Here is a 17,712-nt window from a genome sequence, read left to right as displayed (position 1 = left end):
TTTCTAAAATGTCAATAATAATATTTATTAGTTGTTTTTAATATAAGCTCAAAGAGATAAAACATTGAAATATGTACTTGATATTTTTTTAAAATTTGTTTAACATTATGAATCTTTATAATAATAAAAAACTCGAAACGGATATATATATATATACATATATATATATATATATATATATATATATATATACATACATATATATATATATATACATACATACATATATATATATATATATATATATACATATATATAAAGGTCTACATGAATCAAATTTTATTGAAAGAAAGCATGAGGAATTGAGATATGATACATTTGCTCAATATAAACACGTGTAACGCGCTTCATACTCTATGGATCAGGGGTGCAAAAAGAAATACCCCAAACCCATCCAACCCATTGACCCACATCACTAAGGCTATATTATAAGCACGACACGAACAAAACAACATTAAGAGAAAAAATAAGTAATATAAGATTTACATTTACATGCTTCCACCTATCTTTTTATATTTACGGAATTGTCTCAAATACATTTCATTCTAACTAAAAAATTTTCAAGTTTTTTAAATCAATTTGACCCAATAATCTCAGAACAAAAATAATTAATAGAAATCAAAACAAAATATGATAAAGTAAAGGACTTTTTTTATTATTATTTTCACCATATATTCAATTTCTCCTTTTTTTTCCTAATTGTAGTATTTTGTTTTGAATTTTCCGAAAAACATTAAGTATTTATCCAAATAAATATAAAATATGTTTTTGGTTTCTTAATGCGAAATTTAATTATTTTTTTTAACGTTTATATATTTTAGTCTAATAATTTTAAAAATTGATGGATATAATTTTTTAGATTTTAAAATTTTTTAAAATATCTAACTCATTTTATAATAACATTTAAATTTGTTTAGTTCATTGAAAAAATATATGACAATTAAAAACGTAACTAAATTAAAAAGATTACGTCATTTTTTTTAAATTTGAAAAAAAAAATATATCAAAGTTAAAAAATAGTTAATTTTGTATCAAACTTCAAATACTAAAATAATATTTAACTCTAAAATAAAAATAAATTATGGTGTAATATTTAGTATTAAGGATGTAGTATTCAATAAATATATTCTTTATTTTATTATTTATCATTGGGCCCAAGCAGTGGTGCTGCATAGGGTGCCACGTTTGATGGGTATGCTTGTCATTTTACAATTGTAAGTGTTAATGGTGCCACATGCGATAAACCGTACCAATTGAAAAGTTTATCAAAGTTCTTCTGCTTTGCTTTTTGGTAAAAGGCCAAAAGCCTGAAAGCTATCATTTTGGAAAATATGTTATATTTTATCAATTTTTAAAAGGTAGAAATAAAAGGAAATAGACTTTCTTTAGACCAGAGGAAAGAGAAAATAAATTAAAAAATAAAATAAAATGTTTACCTTTTCTTTATAGAGTGTAGATATGTGAGAAATAGAATAAAAATTGTAAAGTAGTATAATTTAACTTATTCAAAAAGAGACGGTGAGAGAAATAAAATCATGTAAATAAGTTAGGTTAGAGTTTGATAAGTCTAACACTTATTTGTATTTATTTACTCAGTACATATTTTTTCTTAAGCTTTAATAGTCACCTATTTAAAAGTCAGCCATGTCTTAAGTATAGGTTTATATGACATTATTTCATTGAAATACGAAAATAATTCTATGCTCTTTAAAGATTAAATAAAATAAGAAAATTTAATTTGTAGAAAATAATAAATCGTAAGTCATCGTCTCACCAGATAATGCATAAATAAAAACAAATACATTAGTAAAAAAAAAAACCTTTAAATCACATACTTTAAAAACTACCACTACTCTTAAAACACTTTATAGGTTCTCACATATATCATATTATTCATTTGATTTATGTTCTATTTTTACAATTCAGTTAGAAAATAGTTAATGGATATTATTTTTGGTATTTCCTGTAGTAACAATTTTATTATAAATAAATAAACACACACATTTCCATTCACATTTAACACTAACGTAAATCATATACTTTGGGATGCTGATATTGAAAGGAGAGTGCGAAGTTTCATAAGGTTAATAAATATTCTAAAGCGTCTAACCACATTGCTTGAAATGATGAAAAAAGTTGGCACTGATTAATTAGGAAAGAAGAAATTTGGTAGCTAATAATTTAATGCTGATTGATCTGGTTTGAATCATAGGAACGGTTGTGAACAACATAAAATGTGATACTTTTAAGAATATTTTTTTATAATATTTTAACATTATTTATATATGTCATTGTTGGTTCAAAATTTCTTTACAATTAATAATAATTATTGTTATTATGGACTTATAGCCGACCGATGGTACCTCTTAGGCAAACGAACTGTGTGGACAAACAGTTAACCGTCCGGTAAAATGGACTCGCAACCAACCGAACAGCAAAGTTGCAGAAGAGTTCTGATAACTAAATCTTGATTATAAGATTATTACGTGAAGTCACCCTCCCCGCGGCTTGGACAAGGAGAAGAGAGAAGACAACACAACTGGACAGCGGAGCAGACAACTTTAAATGTTTTGGATTAGGATTCTAAATCCAGCCGAAACAATTATTATTATTATAAATGTTTACAGATGTACCAATCACGTGGTAAATAATTGTTAAGAAAATGTGATCAAAAGAATTGTTATCTCAACATAAACTAGACATTATCTTCATACGAAAGCAACTTTTATCACTTGCCAAGTCCCTTTCACTTCAGCCGTAAGAAACCATTTCAAGTTTTATTTTTTCTCCTTCTCTGTTTAAAGAGGCAAAATTAAAGTAGATGTGTTTTGGATCGACGGTGATTCCGCGTATATGGATCCATATCCATCTATTTATACAAATTACATCATAAGTTGTTGGGTAGGAAAGAAGAGAACATGGTTGCCAACTTGTCACTGTCCGATGAAGTCATTGTTCAGTAACCACTAAAGCATGAGCAGGCAAAGCGCATTCATCTTTCTCTAAAAGACAACGTGCAATAACATCATTAAATCGTCACCTTCCTCACCCAAAATTCCCCCAGCAAAATACCAAGTGAAAAACAAGAATTTCCTAATGTAAATACAAACAAACCAGTGTCATTCTTATTTATATTTTTTGTTGTTTGTAACCAGAAACCAACAAGAAAGAATTTGTTAGGTTTACTTTCATAAGAAAATCGAGCATCACCAAATCGAGTAACCGAAGCCCGTGTAAACGCAAAATGGAAATAATTGAGAGTATTTATCATGACACTGACTAATTATTCAATATTATTAGTGGTGTTATTGGAGCTAAAAAGTTACCTTTGTTTTGTCAAAAAAGCATATTGATAATTCAAGGTGGTGTCGTTGTTATATAGAGATTAGCCGCCCACCATTTAATTCGAAGCCCCACCGGCACCAAATGCAATGGAAACTGACTTTTACCGGAGAAACTTTATTGATCAAGAGTAGTGAACATGTAAGATATTTCAGGTAACATGTATTAGAATTGTAATTAATTTGTACTCACAAAAGACAAAGAAGATTATTATTCCTTGGGTTGATGATTGCATGCATGAGCGGCACAGCACAGATGACAGAATCGATGAATAAACAGAAGGTGATCGTGGAGATGACGATCACATAATTGAGCAGGCAGAGGCGTTATCTTCACAGAAATATTCATCGCAACGGCTCACGTAACAGGGTCTGCACCCACCGTAACTGTCGTAAATAGGTCTTCCATAACAAATATCATAACATGGTGGTGGCCCACCGTGCCCATGAAAGCATGGTCCACCTCCCTGACCTTCATAGCATGGTACACAGCATACTCCGATCGGAACCGGCCTTGGCGGCGGCTCTGGAACCGGACAAGGCACCGGCCTTGGCGGCGGCGCTGGCACCGGAACCGGCACCGGCACCGGAGCGGGCGGAGCCACCGGCACTGGAGCGGGCGGAGCCACCGGCTCTGGAGCGGGCGGATTCGGTTTCGTCGGGGGAGGGGGCTTTTCGGGCTTGGGCTTCTCTGGCTTCACCGGTTCGATGGGTTTTTCGGGCTTGGGCTTCTCTGGCTTCACCGGTTCGGTGGGTTTTTCAGGCTTAGGCTTCTCGGGTGGTTTGGGCTTGGGCGGTTCGACGATTTCAATGCTTTTGATAGTCCCACAGCCTTTGCAGCAAATCTTGTCCCTGAGCTTCTCCGGGTTACAGCATACCACCGTTATGGTGACGATGTCATGCTTCTCGTCATAAAACTGGTCTCGAATTTCTCTTGTTCACAAAATTTTCAACACCCCAAAATCAACTCAGTTTGATTCTCTTTTCATTCACTTACCACACTGTTGGTGAACTGATTATTTACTTTAGTTTTGTAAATCATTCCATATCGAGCATGCAAGTTTTCAGTACCAGAACAATAACAGTAACGCCAAATTAATCAAAAAAGAAAAGAAATCGATTGAGAATTTGGTACTCACGAGGGAATTTGCAGAGAATTCTCTTGACCTTCTTGTAGCATTTGTGGCACTGGAGATCAACCTTGAGTCTCATTACGGTGACCTGATCAATGAACGCGATCGATTAGAGAAATTAAGAATTTGAGTTGAATAGTGATGAAGAGTGTTGAATTGATTGGGATGAAATTGGAAAGAAGAAGAATTAAGGGATGCGCATGGAAGTACCTTTTCAGCCATGGTGGGAAGTATGTGATGGAAAAGAAGTGTGAAGAATAAGGTATGGAAATGACAGGGGGAAAGAGAAGAAGGTATGGAGGAGGGTTAAGTAAGGAACAGGTGAAAGAGAAACCAATACGATAAGAACACGTAGTGTAACTGAATGATACGTTACTACGTTGGAAATTGTCGTGGTTTGGAGGAGCAGTGCAGCGAGAACTAGCCTTGCCGACTCTGCAATTCACCTCATCATCGCGTTCAACGTATTTTCACTCTTTTTAATATTTTTAGTTTTATACTGTGTACATTTAAAATAATAAAATTTATTTTTCTTATGCTCAATAATGATTGATCGTGTGCTAAGACCTTCCTACCTTCCATGTCTATCCAAACTAGTTTACCAAATCCTGTCATTTATTACAGTCCTTGGGTTATCAAATTGCCAAACCTTTGGCTGATACGGAATAGAAAAAGAGAGAGAAGATACAAATTTTTGTTTACAAATTTTTGTTTACATATTAACAAATATTTCGTTGTTAGTATAAAACAATATCATAATTAAGATATAAAATGATAAGTAATTTTTATTATTTTAATACAAAACTGTATTGGATAATAAAATATTGTTATTGCTTATATTAATGATTGTGACCATCTTTTGTCATGATCAATGAAAATATGAAAGACATGCAACTATAACTTTCATCACATGCATAAATGATAGTGACAATTTAAGGTCCCTAAATTGTGATATTATAAATTAATGTGAAAATTATAGAAAATATAGCATTTTGTTATCTAAAATATTTTTAATAAAAATAATAAAAATCACTTATTCATTTCCATAAATCACAAATTGTTTTATATTTATCACATGTATAAGATTTTTTAACATATGAAAATGAGTTAACAAGATCCAAGATAAAGTACTATCATGTCAGAATACTTAAGACAAAAATAAATTAACAAAAATTGATTGAAACGTATAACTCTTTAAGCATTCAATAGATAAAAAATATATAATAGAAACTCAAATAAATATTTAAATTTTCAAGAAATTTAAAACTTAATTATTATTTTTTCTTTTAAATATCACATTTAAGATGTAATATTTTCATTCAAATATTTAACATTAAAAATCATTTTGTACTGCTGTAATTAGTTTTTCTAATATTATTTATAATTTTTTTCTTTAATTTTCTCTTTTTTATTGAAATTTTGTGAGGTTGGTTCAAGGTAGATTAAGTTTTCTGATGGAGAAATCGAATTCTTAATTCTTATGTAACATCTCAAATTCTCACACTTGATATTTCATAAATAATATGAGAACTGTAACATATTTACGGTCATCCATTCGAAAATATAAAAGATTTTACATTAATTATATATTATAAACTCAGATTTCAAGTTAAAGATAAATCGAACTTTTCTCTACTATCTTTCCACCTCCATCTTCACTTGTACTGGATTAGACGACACTCCTTCATCTGCTTCCGTATAACATATACATTGTACGATCATCACAAAAATATGATTTTTCTAGCACATGCACAAATAAGTATGAGTGAGCTACCATGTAACAAACTATTAAAAATAATGCATGATACTACACCTAACTTATATTCATGAAAATGATTTTTTGCTAGACTCTTTTATCCGGATCTAACGTTGATGGAAGTCTCGGATGGTCATGCACTTGTGGTGACCTCCACTCTCCATACAACAATATAATGGCCAAATACAATCCAACATGTCACCACAAAGTTAGTCCGTTAACACCTATGCCCGTTAACACATTGAGACTGGAGAGTTATTAGAGTATCAGGATGACCTTCCCTACAAGACCCTCAACATCAACGTGTACACAATACCATGCCACTACATAATCTCTTCACGAGACTCATATCATGTTCATCAACTCATACCAGGTTTAGATGCATAAATTTACATCCAATATCATATAACACATCCATCATAGATTTCATATAAATTTAGTATATTACAAAATAAAATAGTACATAATCCGTTCAATAAGAATTAAGCTAAAAACCTGTTGAGTAGGCTTCCAAGAAAGAGAGGTGCGTCACAATGGACAACTTAAGTACAAGTCTAGCCAAAGTGTTCTTCAACTAGTTTTTAACAAATTTCTTATTCACATATTCAAAATAACAACATATTTTTATATTAACAATATTAACACATAAATTCAAGCATGAACAGGTATATAACTACCATATAAACATACACAATAATTCAATACATGAATAGTCATACAATAACTTTAAATAATTAACATAATAGCATAAAAAAGTTAGCTTCCCCGTCTCTTTTTCAGACTCATTTTCTTGACTAGAGGTTCTTCCCATAAAACTTATGGAATCTCCATTCTAAAGTTTCTTACTACAATATCTTCATAATTTTTTCTTTTCTACTTAATCTCTCTACATCTTAGGTGCAAAAACTTCATTCCTCCTTCTTGCTATTTATAGGCCAAACTTTTGACACTATTTAAGTTTTTTTTTACTATTCATTATTTTATTAAAAAAATATTATTTTAATCCCAAAACATATATGATCTTCCCTGCACCAACGTGGCTTATCCCTTTTTTACTATTCCCTTTTTTTTTACTATTCATTTTTTTAATTTTTTTTTTTAAAAAGCTTCCAAAAATTGGTTCTTGAACCCTTACTATAATTCTCTATCGTAATTCTTTTTTATTATACGTTTTCTCACAATAATTTTTTTATTAATTATATTTTCTATCCATAAGAAAATTATTACTACCAATATTAATATTAATAAAATTATTATTATGTGTATTGTAGAAATAAAATGACATTGATGCTTTATGGGAAGTTTTTCTTAAAAAAAGTATATTTGAAAAAAAAAATGTTTGTGTGATAAACTGAGTTTATTTTAATAATTGAATAAATATTTTAGATTCTGAAAAATTCATCACATACCTGTTAATTAATTAAATAAACACAATATAATTGGTTGGTTGCATCACATTTTGCACATTCCACTTAAAATTGTCATGGCAATGATAATGGCTTCAACCACTGCTTTTTCAGACCCAAGTTCAAGCTTGTTCAAGCTTTTCTATATATATTTTTCTTTTGTTAATATATTATTATATCATTAGAATAAAATTGTTTTGTGATTGATTATTACAAAAATTCAAGAGTAGTTAAGTGTAAATCACAATGTCATTTATGTAATTAATTTTAGGTTTAATTGCTTGTTTTGTCCCCAGTTTGGCTGTAACGTGTCAAGTTAGTTCACAATTTTAAGAAAGTTTCAATTACGTCCAAACTTGATTTAAAAGTGTCAATTTCGTCCAAACGTAGTAAAATTTGCTTCAATCAAGTTCCTTCCGTTAAATCCACATAAACGGACGTTAATTCTTTTTCTCTCTCCTCTGTTGCTCTGCTCCTCTCCTCTGCTCCTTGCACAACAGCAGACCCTCTCTTTCTTTTGAATATTTGCATACACTAAATGAATAGTTATAGTGATCACAATGACAAAGTGAAGCAACGGTTATAATTTTTGTTATAGGGATGAAAATAATGCATTTGCACTAAAAGTTGTCTATCATATTCTATATGGTAGTGTCTAATTTGGTCAATCAATATTTTAAGAAAATAAAAAGGTGTAAACAAATAATCATTTCAATGAAAAGTTTGAAAGAACGAAAAACTTTTAAATAATTTTCAATATCTTTTATTTTAATAAAATTACTTTCTTTATGTTTTAATAAATATTTTTTCGTATTTTATTTATATAAAACATACGCTTATATTTTTAAAACTTTATTTTTTACCTTTTTATATTTTTATTCAATATTATATCTTTAAATAAAATAAGAGAAATGTGTTGTTTACTAAATATATCAGGTAGATTAATTTTATTTTTATTAAAATTATAGTTGAGACGAATGTGAATTCTAAATCTAGAGGACATATAAATGTCACACATAATATTAAAATCTTCTTTAACATCATTTTAAAGAAGGTAAATGATATTTCTGCAATTATAATTTTTAATTTAATTGGTCTATACATAACTCTCCAAACTATTTAAAACATGTTTCTATTATAATTTATAAATACAGTTTAACTAAAAAATTATTGTTTTATAATAATCAAGTTCAGTTTTAACTAGTAATTAAATAGTTTGTTAATAAAACTTTTCTTTTATGGAGTGGATCCTTCTCTTTTGACAGTAAATGGAGACTCTTCCATTCCAGAAATGTGAACCATTTGATTATCTTCCTATTTTAATTAACCTCTTTATATATAACAATTACATTATATGTATCTCTTAATCTAAACTATTCATTTAAATTCAAATATTAAAATAAATCTTAGTGTATGCAAATATTCAAAAGAAAGAGAGGGTCTGCTGTTGCGCAGAGAAACAGAACCGAGGAGCAGAGGAGAGAGAAAAAAAGTAACGTCCGTTTCTGTAGAATTAACGGAAGGGACTTGATTGATGCAAATTTTACTACGTTTGAACGAAATTGACACTTTTAAACCAAGTTTGGACGTAATTGAAACTTTTTTAAAATGGTGGACTAACTTGACATGTTGCAGCCAAACTGGGGACAAAGCAAGCAATTAAACCTTAATTTTATTATACATATGTTGTGACAAATGAATAATAAATACCGTATTTTATTGGATTTCGTTTTAGAAACCTTAATGGTAGTGTTATTGTTTTTATTTCTTTGACTTTCTTGTATTTTGCAGGGGTTTTTGTGAACCAATGGAAGGTAAACTAAGTATTGGCCATTTGACTTTGTGAGCCTCTTTTTTCTTCCCTTTGCAAAATTTGAAAAAATTATATAGAACAAAATACAAGAAAGACAGAGAAAGAAGAACAATAACACTATCATTAGGATAATCTACAACGAAATCCATTTGTTATTCATTTGTCACAACATATGTATAATAGAAATTGATTACTTAAAATGTTTATAGTTAACTACTTTAAAATTCTTTTAATAATCAATAACGTAACAAATTTATTCTAGTGATATAATAATACATTAATAACAAAAAAAAAGTTATAGTTTAAGTAATGTTGTCAAAATGGGTTAGCACTCGCGGGTTAACCCGGCCTACTATGGGTTCGGGTTGGGTTTGAAACAAATTAAATTTTTTTATATGAGTCAATTTTCAACCTGGCTCACTTAGAATCCTGCTCAGTGGTTGAATCCGTGGTGAGCTAGGTTGGCTCACCAACTCACCTAGTTTAATTTAATTATTTATTATTTTGTGTTTCAATATTATTAGGTAACATTTTTTCTATTGTATTATAAATGGGAATTAAAAAAATGTTTCAAAAGAGCAAAATATTATAAAGTTATCCATTCAATACTGTAATCTTATAAATGGATAAATGACATAGAATTATCAATATTACAAACTTATTTATCCCTTTTTGGGTGTGCTTTTGGATTACATTTGAGTTATAAGTTAAATTTTTTGTTTTAAATTATCTTTGGAGTTTAACATTATTTTAGAGTAAAATTATTTAAAATTGAATTAAAAAAATTGTATTTTTTTTATGAAAAAAACTTATAATTAAGTGAACTAGTGAGTCAACTTGTTTAACCCACTAACCCGTTATGGCTCGAACCATGTTTCAATTTTTTTTGACTCATTAATAAATGAACCGGATTGAGTTGGCTCACTAAGTAACCAACCTGTAGTGGGTTAGAACGAGTTGAGTCAAGTGACCCATTTTAATAGCACTAGGTTGAAGCTATTATCATTGTGGTGACAATTTTTTTTCAGTATAATATGCAAAATATGATGCACCTAACCAAATATATTTTACTTATTAAATTAGTTTGAAATATTTATTGAATTATTAAAATAAACTCAATTTATCACACAAATATCTTTTTTTTCAATATACCTTATTAAGATAAATTTTTCATAAATTTCATTTCTACAAATGGATCTATTAATTGTAAGAGCTAACAATCGATCCCTCAAAATCTTTATTTGGTGTTTTGTTCCACCGTCATCAATTTCTATCAAAATTATGTTATTTAAAATTGAATTCTGGAAAATATTTTATGATTTATTTAAAATAAAAAAGGATAAAAATTATAATTAAAATATGAATATATTGTCATATAATAAATTGTCAAAAAGTTTAGGTAAGAGATAATGAATCAATTAATCATAGGATTTAATTATATGATCGGTAGGTTTTTACCTCAAAGTTTGGTTTATTGGAGAGTATAATTCTACTATTGTATTTGAGAATTGTGTATGAATAGAAAATGACTTCATGTAAAAAGAACATGTAGAATATGCATGCATATACCATCAAAGTAAAGGGAAAAAAATTGTTTTCATGCAGTTATCCACAATTTTTTTAATAAAATATTATATCATAATAAAATTTTAATGTGAAAAATAGATTGAATATGAAAATAGCATTCCTTCAATGCATTTCAATTTTTTTTTTCTAACCTTTTTAAAGTTAAATTTTTAAGAAAGAAGGAAATTTCTCTCTCTCTCTCTCTCTTTTCATTTCATCCTCATTTCTCTTTCCTGTTGAATCAAATATACTATTAAATTATTATTTCTGAAGTATGTTAATATTTTTTTTTCTAAAAAAAATATAAAATATTGTAAATTAAATCAATTCAATTAGAAGTTCGTTTATACGTCAATTGTTTTAAAAGGTGATTTATAACTCTATAAAATAATTAAAAGTTTTAGATAAGTATATATTTTCTTTTAAATACCTAAACAAAATTTATATTTTCACATATTTATTTATTTTTATATTTAATATATGTTTCTGCTTTGTACCAATAATAGGGATACTAGTTATCGTGATTGCATATGGACCAAACTTCTGGACTCGGGAAAGTGCACATACTGTTTATCAAGGCTAGATGTCATCCACTCAATCAAATTTCGGTTTTGTGTTCTTGCCTACTTTAATAATTATTAATATTAGTATGCAAAAATTTATTATGTCAAAGAATAATTGTTTTTGAAGAGTATCATTTTTAATTTTCAATTTTTCTAATCCTTTTTAATCGTTCATTTTATACTAAACTAATCTAAAACCCTACGTACGCACGGTTTATTTAATTTTTTTTAAAGGATTTACGTTAGATTTATTATTATGATGATAGGTCTGTTTTTTCTTTATCAGTCTCTTATTTTTAAATAAGTTATATAGTAAAATTTCCACATTAATATTAGAGTAACAATCATTTTCAATTACACTAATTGAACAATAAACCATTGAATATTTATGAATTTAATCTACAATCAAAGTCTCATTAAGTACAAATTATTGAACATTTTTATGAATTTAGTTTATCATAAAGTTCTCATTTAATATGAGTTTAGAAGCTCACGTACCATACCATATTGTATTAATTCAGAGGAAATTACAAAATGTTTTAACTGAAATGGAACGAGGATAATCACTGGTAATCGATCGGTGTAGGAGGGTAATCTGTAGAATACACTCTGACTCTCAAGTCAGAATTTTTCTATGTAAATCTTTAGTAATTCAATAGTGAGTAAAAGTGATTTTTACCTCGAAATTAAACTCATATTTATAGAATTTATAAGAATCTGACCAATTAAGAGTTTTAATTTAAAAATAATTATTTATCAGTAAAGTCAATGAACTTTGTGTCATTTTGATAATAGTAGTATCACATGTGTCTTATTCTATATTTATTATTTTAATTTAATTTGATATTTTTTTAATGGAATATTTTTTTAAAATTGAGAATAAATTTAATTTTTATATAAACGTTATATTAATATTTTAATTAAAATGAAGTAATTTTGTTAAATATTTTTGGAATTATTTTCATATTAACTCTAACTATATTATTGTTAATTTTGTACTCACAAAAGATACAGAAGATTATTATTCCTTGGGTTGACGATTGAATGCATGAGAGGCACAACACAGATGACAGAATCGATGAATAAACAGAAGGTGATCATGGAGAGGACGATCACATAATTGAGCAGGCAGAGGCGTTATCTTCACAGAAATATTCATCGCAACGGCTCACGTAACAGGGCCTGCACCCACCGTAACTGTGGCAAATAGGTCTTCCACAACAAACCACATAACACGGTGATGGCCCACCGTGCCAATGAAAGCATGGTCCACCTCCCTGACCTTCATAGCATGGTACACAACATACTCCGATCGGAACCGGCCTTGGCGGCGGTGGACAATGCGGCGGTGGCGGACAATGCGGCGGCGGCGGCGGACAATGCGGTGGCACCGGACAATGCGGCGGCACCGGACAATGAGGCGGCGGCGGCCTTGGAGGCGGCGCCGGACAAGGCGGCGCCGCACAAGGAGGCGGCGCCGGACAAGGCTTGGGCTTCTCTGGCTTCACCGGTTCGGTGGGTTTTTCAGGCTTAGGCTTCTCGGGTGGTTTGGGCTTGGGCGGTTCGACGATTTCAATGCTTTTGATAGTCCCACAGCCTTTGCAGCAAATCTTGTCCCTGAGCTTCTCCGGGTTACAGCATACCACCGTTATGGTGACGATGTCATGCTTCTCGTCATAAAACTGGTCTCGAATTTCTCTTGTTCACAAAATTTTCAACACCCCAAAATCAACTCAGTTTGATTCTCTTTTCATTCACTAACCACACTGTTGGTGAACTGATTATTTACTTTAGTTTTGTAAATCATTCCATATTGAGCATGCAAGTTTTGAGTACCAGAACAATAACAGTAACGCCAAATTAATTAAAAAAGGAAAGAAATCGAATGAGAATTTGGCACTCACGAGGGAATTTGCAGAGAATTCTCTTGACCTTCTTGTAGCATTTGTGGCACTGGAGATCAACCTTGAGTTTCATAACGGTCACCTGATGAATGAACGTGATCGATTAGACATTTGGTTGAGAAATTAAGAATTTGAGTTGAAGAGTGTTGAATTAATTGGGATGAAATTGGAATAAAAGAATAATTAAGGGATGGGCATGGAAGTACCTTCTCAGCCATGGGTATGTGATGGAAAAGAAGTGTAGAGAATAAGGTATGGAAATGAGAGGGGGAAAGGGAAGAATGGATGGAGGAGGGTTAAGTAAGGAACAGGTGAATAACAAAATATTATTATTATTACTTATATTGATGATTGTGACAATCTTTTGTCATGATAAATAAAAATATGAAAGACATGCAACTATAACTTTCATCACATGCATAAATGATAGTGACAATTACGGTCCCTAAATTGTGACATAATAAATTAATGTGAAAATTATAGAAAATATAACATTTTGTTATCTAAAATATTTTTAATAAAAGTAATAAAAATCACTTACTCATTTACATAAATCACAATATTATTGTACATTTATCACATATATAAGATTTGTTAACTTATGAAAAGGAGTCAACAAGATCCAGGATAAAATACTATGTCACAATACTTAAAAAAAAATTAATGAAATTTGATTGAAACGTATAACTCTTTAAGCATTCAATAGATAAAAATATATATAATAGAAACTCAGTTAAAAATATTTAAATTTTCAAGAAATTCAAAACTTAATTATTCTTTTTCTTTTAAATATCTCATTTAAGATATAATATAATTTCATTCAAATATTTAACATTAAAAATATTTTTCTACTATGATAATTAGTTTTTTTAATATTATTTTAATATCGAAATTTTGTCAGGTTGGTTAAGGTAGATTAAGTTTCCTGGTGGAGGGATCGAATTCTTAACTCTTACTACAAATAGATTCATTTGTAGAAATAAAATGGCATTGATGCTTTATAGAAAGTTTCTCTTAAAAAAGTATATTGAAAAAAAAATGTTTGTATGATAAACTGTGAGTTTATTTTAATAATTGAATAAATATTTCAGACTCTGAAAAATCCATGACATACCTATTAATTAATTTAATAAACACACACTATGATTTATATTTAACTACTTTAGAATTGTTTTATTAATCAATAACGTAACAGATTTATTCTAATGATATAATAATACATTAACAACAAGATATGAAAAAGCTTGAACGCAGGTCTGGAGAACTAATAGTTAAAGCCATTTTTTCAGTGCAAAATATGATGTAACTAAACCAATCGTATTTTGTGGTTATTAAATTAATTAATAGGTATGGCATAGACTCTTCAAGGTTTGAAATATTTATTGAATTATTAAAATAAATTCAATTTATCACACGAACTTTTTTTTTTCAATGTACCTTTTTAAGATGATTTTTTCATAAAGCATCAATGTTATTTTATTTCTACAAATGGATCTATTAATTGTAATAGCTAAGAATCGATCCCTCCAAATCTTCATTTGGTGATTTATTCCAGCATCATCGATTTCTATCAAAATTATGTTATTTAGAATTGAATTCTGGAAAATATTTTATGATTTATTTAAAAATAAAAAAGAGAAAAAAATATAAGTAAAATATAAATATATTGTCATGTGATAAATTAGTCAAGAAGTTTAGGTAAGAGATAATGAATCAATTAATCATGGGATTTAATTATATGATCATTTGGTTTTCACCTTAAAGTTTGGTTTATTGGAGGGTATCATTCTCCTATTGTGTTTGAGATTTGTGTATGAATAGAAAATCATTTCATATAAAAGGAATGCATGCATACACTATTTAAGTAAAGGGGAAAAAATTGTTTTGATGTAATTATCCACAAATTTTTTAATAAAATATTATATCATAATAAAATTTTAATGTGAAAAATAGATGCAATGTGAAAATAACACTCCTTCAATGCATTTCAATTTTTTAATCCCTTTTAGTCGTTCATTTTACACTAAACTAATCTAAAACCCTACGTACGCACGGTTATTTTATTTTTTTAAAAAGGATTTAGGTTAGATTTATTATTATGATGATAGGTCTGTTTTTTTTATCCGTATCTTATTTTTAAATAAGTTAAAATTTTCACATTAATATTATAGTAATAAGGTCATTTTCAATTAAACTAATTGAACGATTTGATATTTAAATTGTCTTAAAGATATTGTGCCATGTGATTTTTCTCTTTATGTTTTTTTTGAATGCATTAGTTCACTGATATTTTTATTTTTGATTTTTCCTTTACTATGACAATATATTAATCCTGAATAATGGTGATGTCGATGGGACTAGCAATTCTAAATTGGATCAAGACTTTTATGATTAAGTAGTTATAATTTAATTAAAAGTGTTTCCAAACTTTTGAAATAAATATATTTAGATAAAAACTCCATCTTTTGAAAAACTTTAAATCCTTATGAGTGTAGATTTATAATGATCTTAACTTACCTTTTTGGATTTTATATTTATATATTTATTAGAAATATAATTTCAATTATTTTTTGGTATTTTTATTTTTGTTGATCATGTATTATTTTACTTAGTTTATACATTCTTATTTATTTTTTATGTAAAAATAAAAAACTTTATAAATATTTGAAAATCAATAAAATTTGTTATATATTTTAAACGATATTAAAACATAAGCTTTGAGTTGAACATAAATTTAGATTAAAAAGCAACGGGTAGAGTAATTTATTTAATGGAGTATGATACGATAATAACTTCTTTTAACAATTTTTTTACAGTGATTATTTTATTAGTTTACATATTTAAAATAGATTAATCACAAACTACCACGGATTATAAAAAAATTGTCAAAAAAAATTATTAAAAAACATTTTCCTTGTTTAATTCGTCTTCGTGTAGCATACTCGGGAAAGCAAGTGTATTAAAGACATCATCACTAACCAACGTGAATTTATTTCTAACGTTGGAAAGTACATGTCCGTGTGCTATGGAAAGTGTCACACGTGTTAACAAATTTGACCACTTATCCTTCATCTCAACTTCTTCTTTGACGTTATAGAAAAACAAATATTTTAAATTATTTGTGATTTTATTATCGTTGGTTACGTTAATTTTCGGTGAGGGAAGTCAAATTGAGAAAGCTATTATTGAAGATTAGTATTCACATTGTCACACTTATAAATAAAAGACAATTTCATATTTAATAAATTTAGTTATATGTTGAATACTTTTAACACTTTTCTTAATCAATATTTTATGTACTGACATATAAATAAGCATTTTAATAAAATATATATATATGTAAAATAGTAATATATCAATTTTTTTAACAAAATGATATATAATTTTATAAAGACAGACTTTAATTTACATATTTTTATAAATCATGGAAATGATAAAAATACAGTTTAAAAAAATTATTCTAAATTACTTCTATTTATATGGAAACCTTTTATATTACAAAAATATATAATAATTTAAAATTACAACTAATATATTTTCTCTTAAACATATATATTATTTAATTTTATATAAATAATATAATTTAAATTTGGGTTTCGCAGTAATTATATATATATATATATATATATATATATATATATATTATACAAATTAATATTATCAAAGTTATACAATTTTGTAGTCATATATTTTTTTCTTAAAATTATAAATAAATTATATAAGTTTTTACAAATCAGTTTGTCCAATTGATATAGATTTTCATTAGGAAATTTTCAATGGAAATGTGTATTCATTGAGAGTATTTTTCTAAAAACAGGCCGAAAAAACTAGTTGGTGAACTTAACAAAATAAGGGTGTTGCTCCCTCCACCATCACTTCTCTCTCCACCTCCTCAACCTTTTGCAAAAAAATTTTAATTACAAAAATAACATTTTTTATTTTTAATCCTATTTATTTACTTTAAACTCAAACCCTATTTTTTTACCCATTTTTACTTTTCACTTAGTCCCACCTCCCAACTCTTCTTCTCTCTCTTTCCAGATTTTCACCACTCAACTCCACCACATCCGTTTGTTTTAATTACAAAAATATTAATATAATAAAATTATATATTTCATACAATTAAACTAACAAATAATTTTTTATATAATTATAAAATTGTTAAAGAATACAAAATCCATATATAAAAAATATATATCATACAAAAACATTAAAATAAAAAACTAATTA

General features: G+C 28.1%; 2 protein-coding genes across 2 annotated transcripts; both read right to left on the bottom strand.

Annotated features, from left to right (window-relative positions):
• Positions 1–3,439: 3,439 nt before the first annotated feature.
• LOC124836555 (Heavy metal transport/detoxification superfamily protein) lies at positions 3,440–4,969 on the bottom strand. Its single transcript, XM_047311730.2, has 3 exons — positions 4,685–4,969; positions 4,481–4,562; positions 3,440–4,272 (listed from the first exon to the last, which is right to left on the bottom strand). Exons 1-3 carry the CDS (start codon positions 4,694–4,696, stop codon positions 3,644–3,646), a joined length of 723 nt encoding a protein of 240 aa, XP_047167686.1. The 5' UTR covers positions 4,697–4,969; the 3' UTR covers positions 3,440–3,643.
• Positions 4,970–12,526: 7,557 nt separating this feature from the next.
• On the bottom strand, positions 12,527–13,768 carry LOC124836556 (uncharacterized). The gene is made up of 3 exons (XM_047311732.2): positions 13,689–13,768; positions 13,483–13,564; positions 12,527–13,274 (listed from the first exon to the last, which is right to left on the bottom strand). Exons 1-3 carry the CDS (start codon positions 13,698–13,700, stop codon positions 12,691–12,693), a joined length of 678 nt encoding a protein of 225 aa, XP_047167688.2. The 5' UTR covers positions 13,701–13,768; the 3' UTR covers positions 12,527–12,690.
• Between the last annotated feature and the right edge of the window lie 3,944 nt (positions 13,769–17,712).

The sequence above is a fragment of the Vigna umbellata genome, chromosome 1, assembly GCF_029865625.1.
Source record: "Vigna umbellata cultivar VRB3 chromosome 1, Vumbellata_1.0, whole genome shotgun sequence".
Lineage (NCBI taxonomy): Eukaryota > Viridiplantae > Streptophyta > Magnoliopsida > Fabales > Fabaceae > Vigna > Vigna umbellata.
Note: the sequence above shows the minus strand (reverse complement) of the source record. Positions and strands in the feature narration are given on the sequence as shown.

What these genes read in the sequence shown, in the direction of transcription:
- LOC124836555 (XM_047311730.2), bottom strand. An exon ending in AATTCTCTGCAAATTCCCTC is followed by an intron (nt 4,273 to 4,480) that starts GTGAGTACCAAA and finishes TGTGAACAAGAG; the next exon opens with AAATTCGAGACCAGTTTTAT.
- LOC124836556 (XM_047311732.2), bottom strand. An exon ending in AATTCTCTGCAAATTCCCTC is followed by an intron (nt 13,275 to 13,482) that starts GTGAGTGCCAAA and finishes TGTGAACAAGAG; the next exon opens with AAATTCGAGACCAGTTTTAT.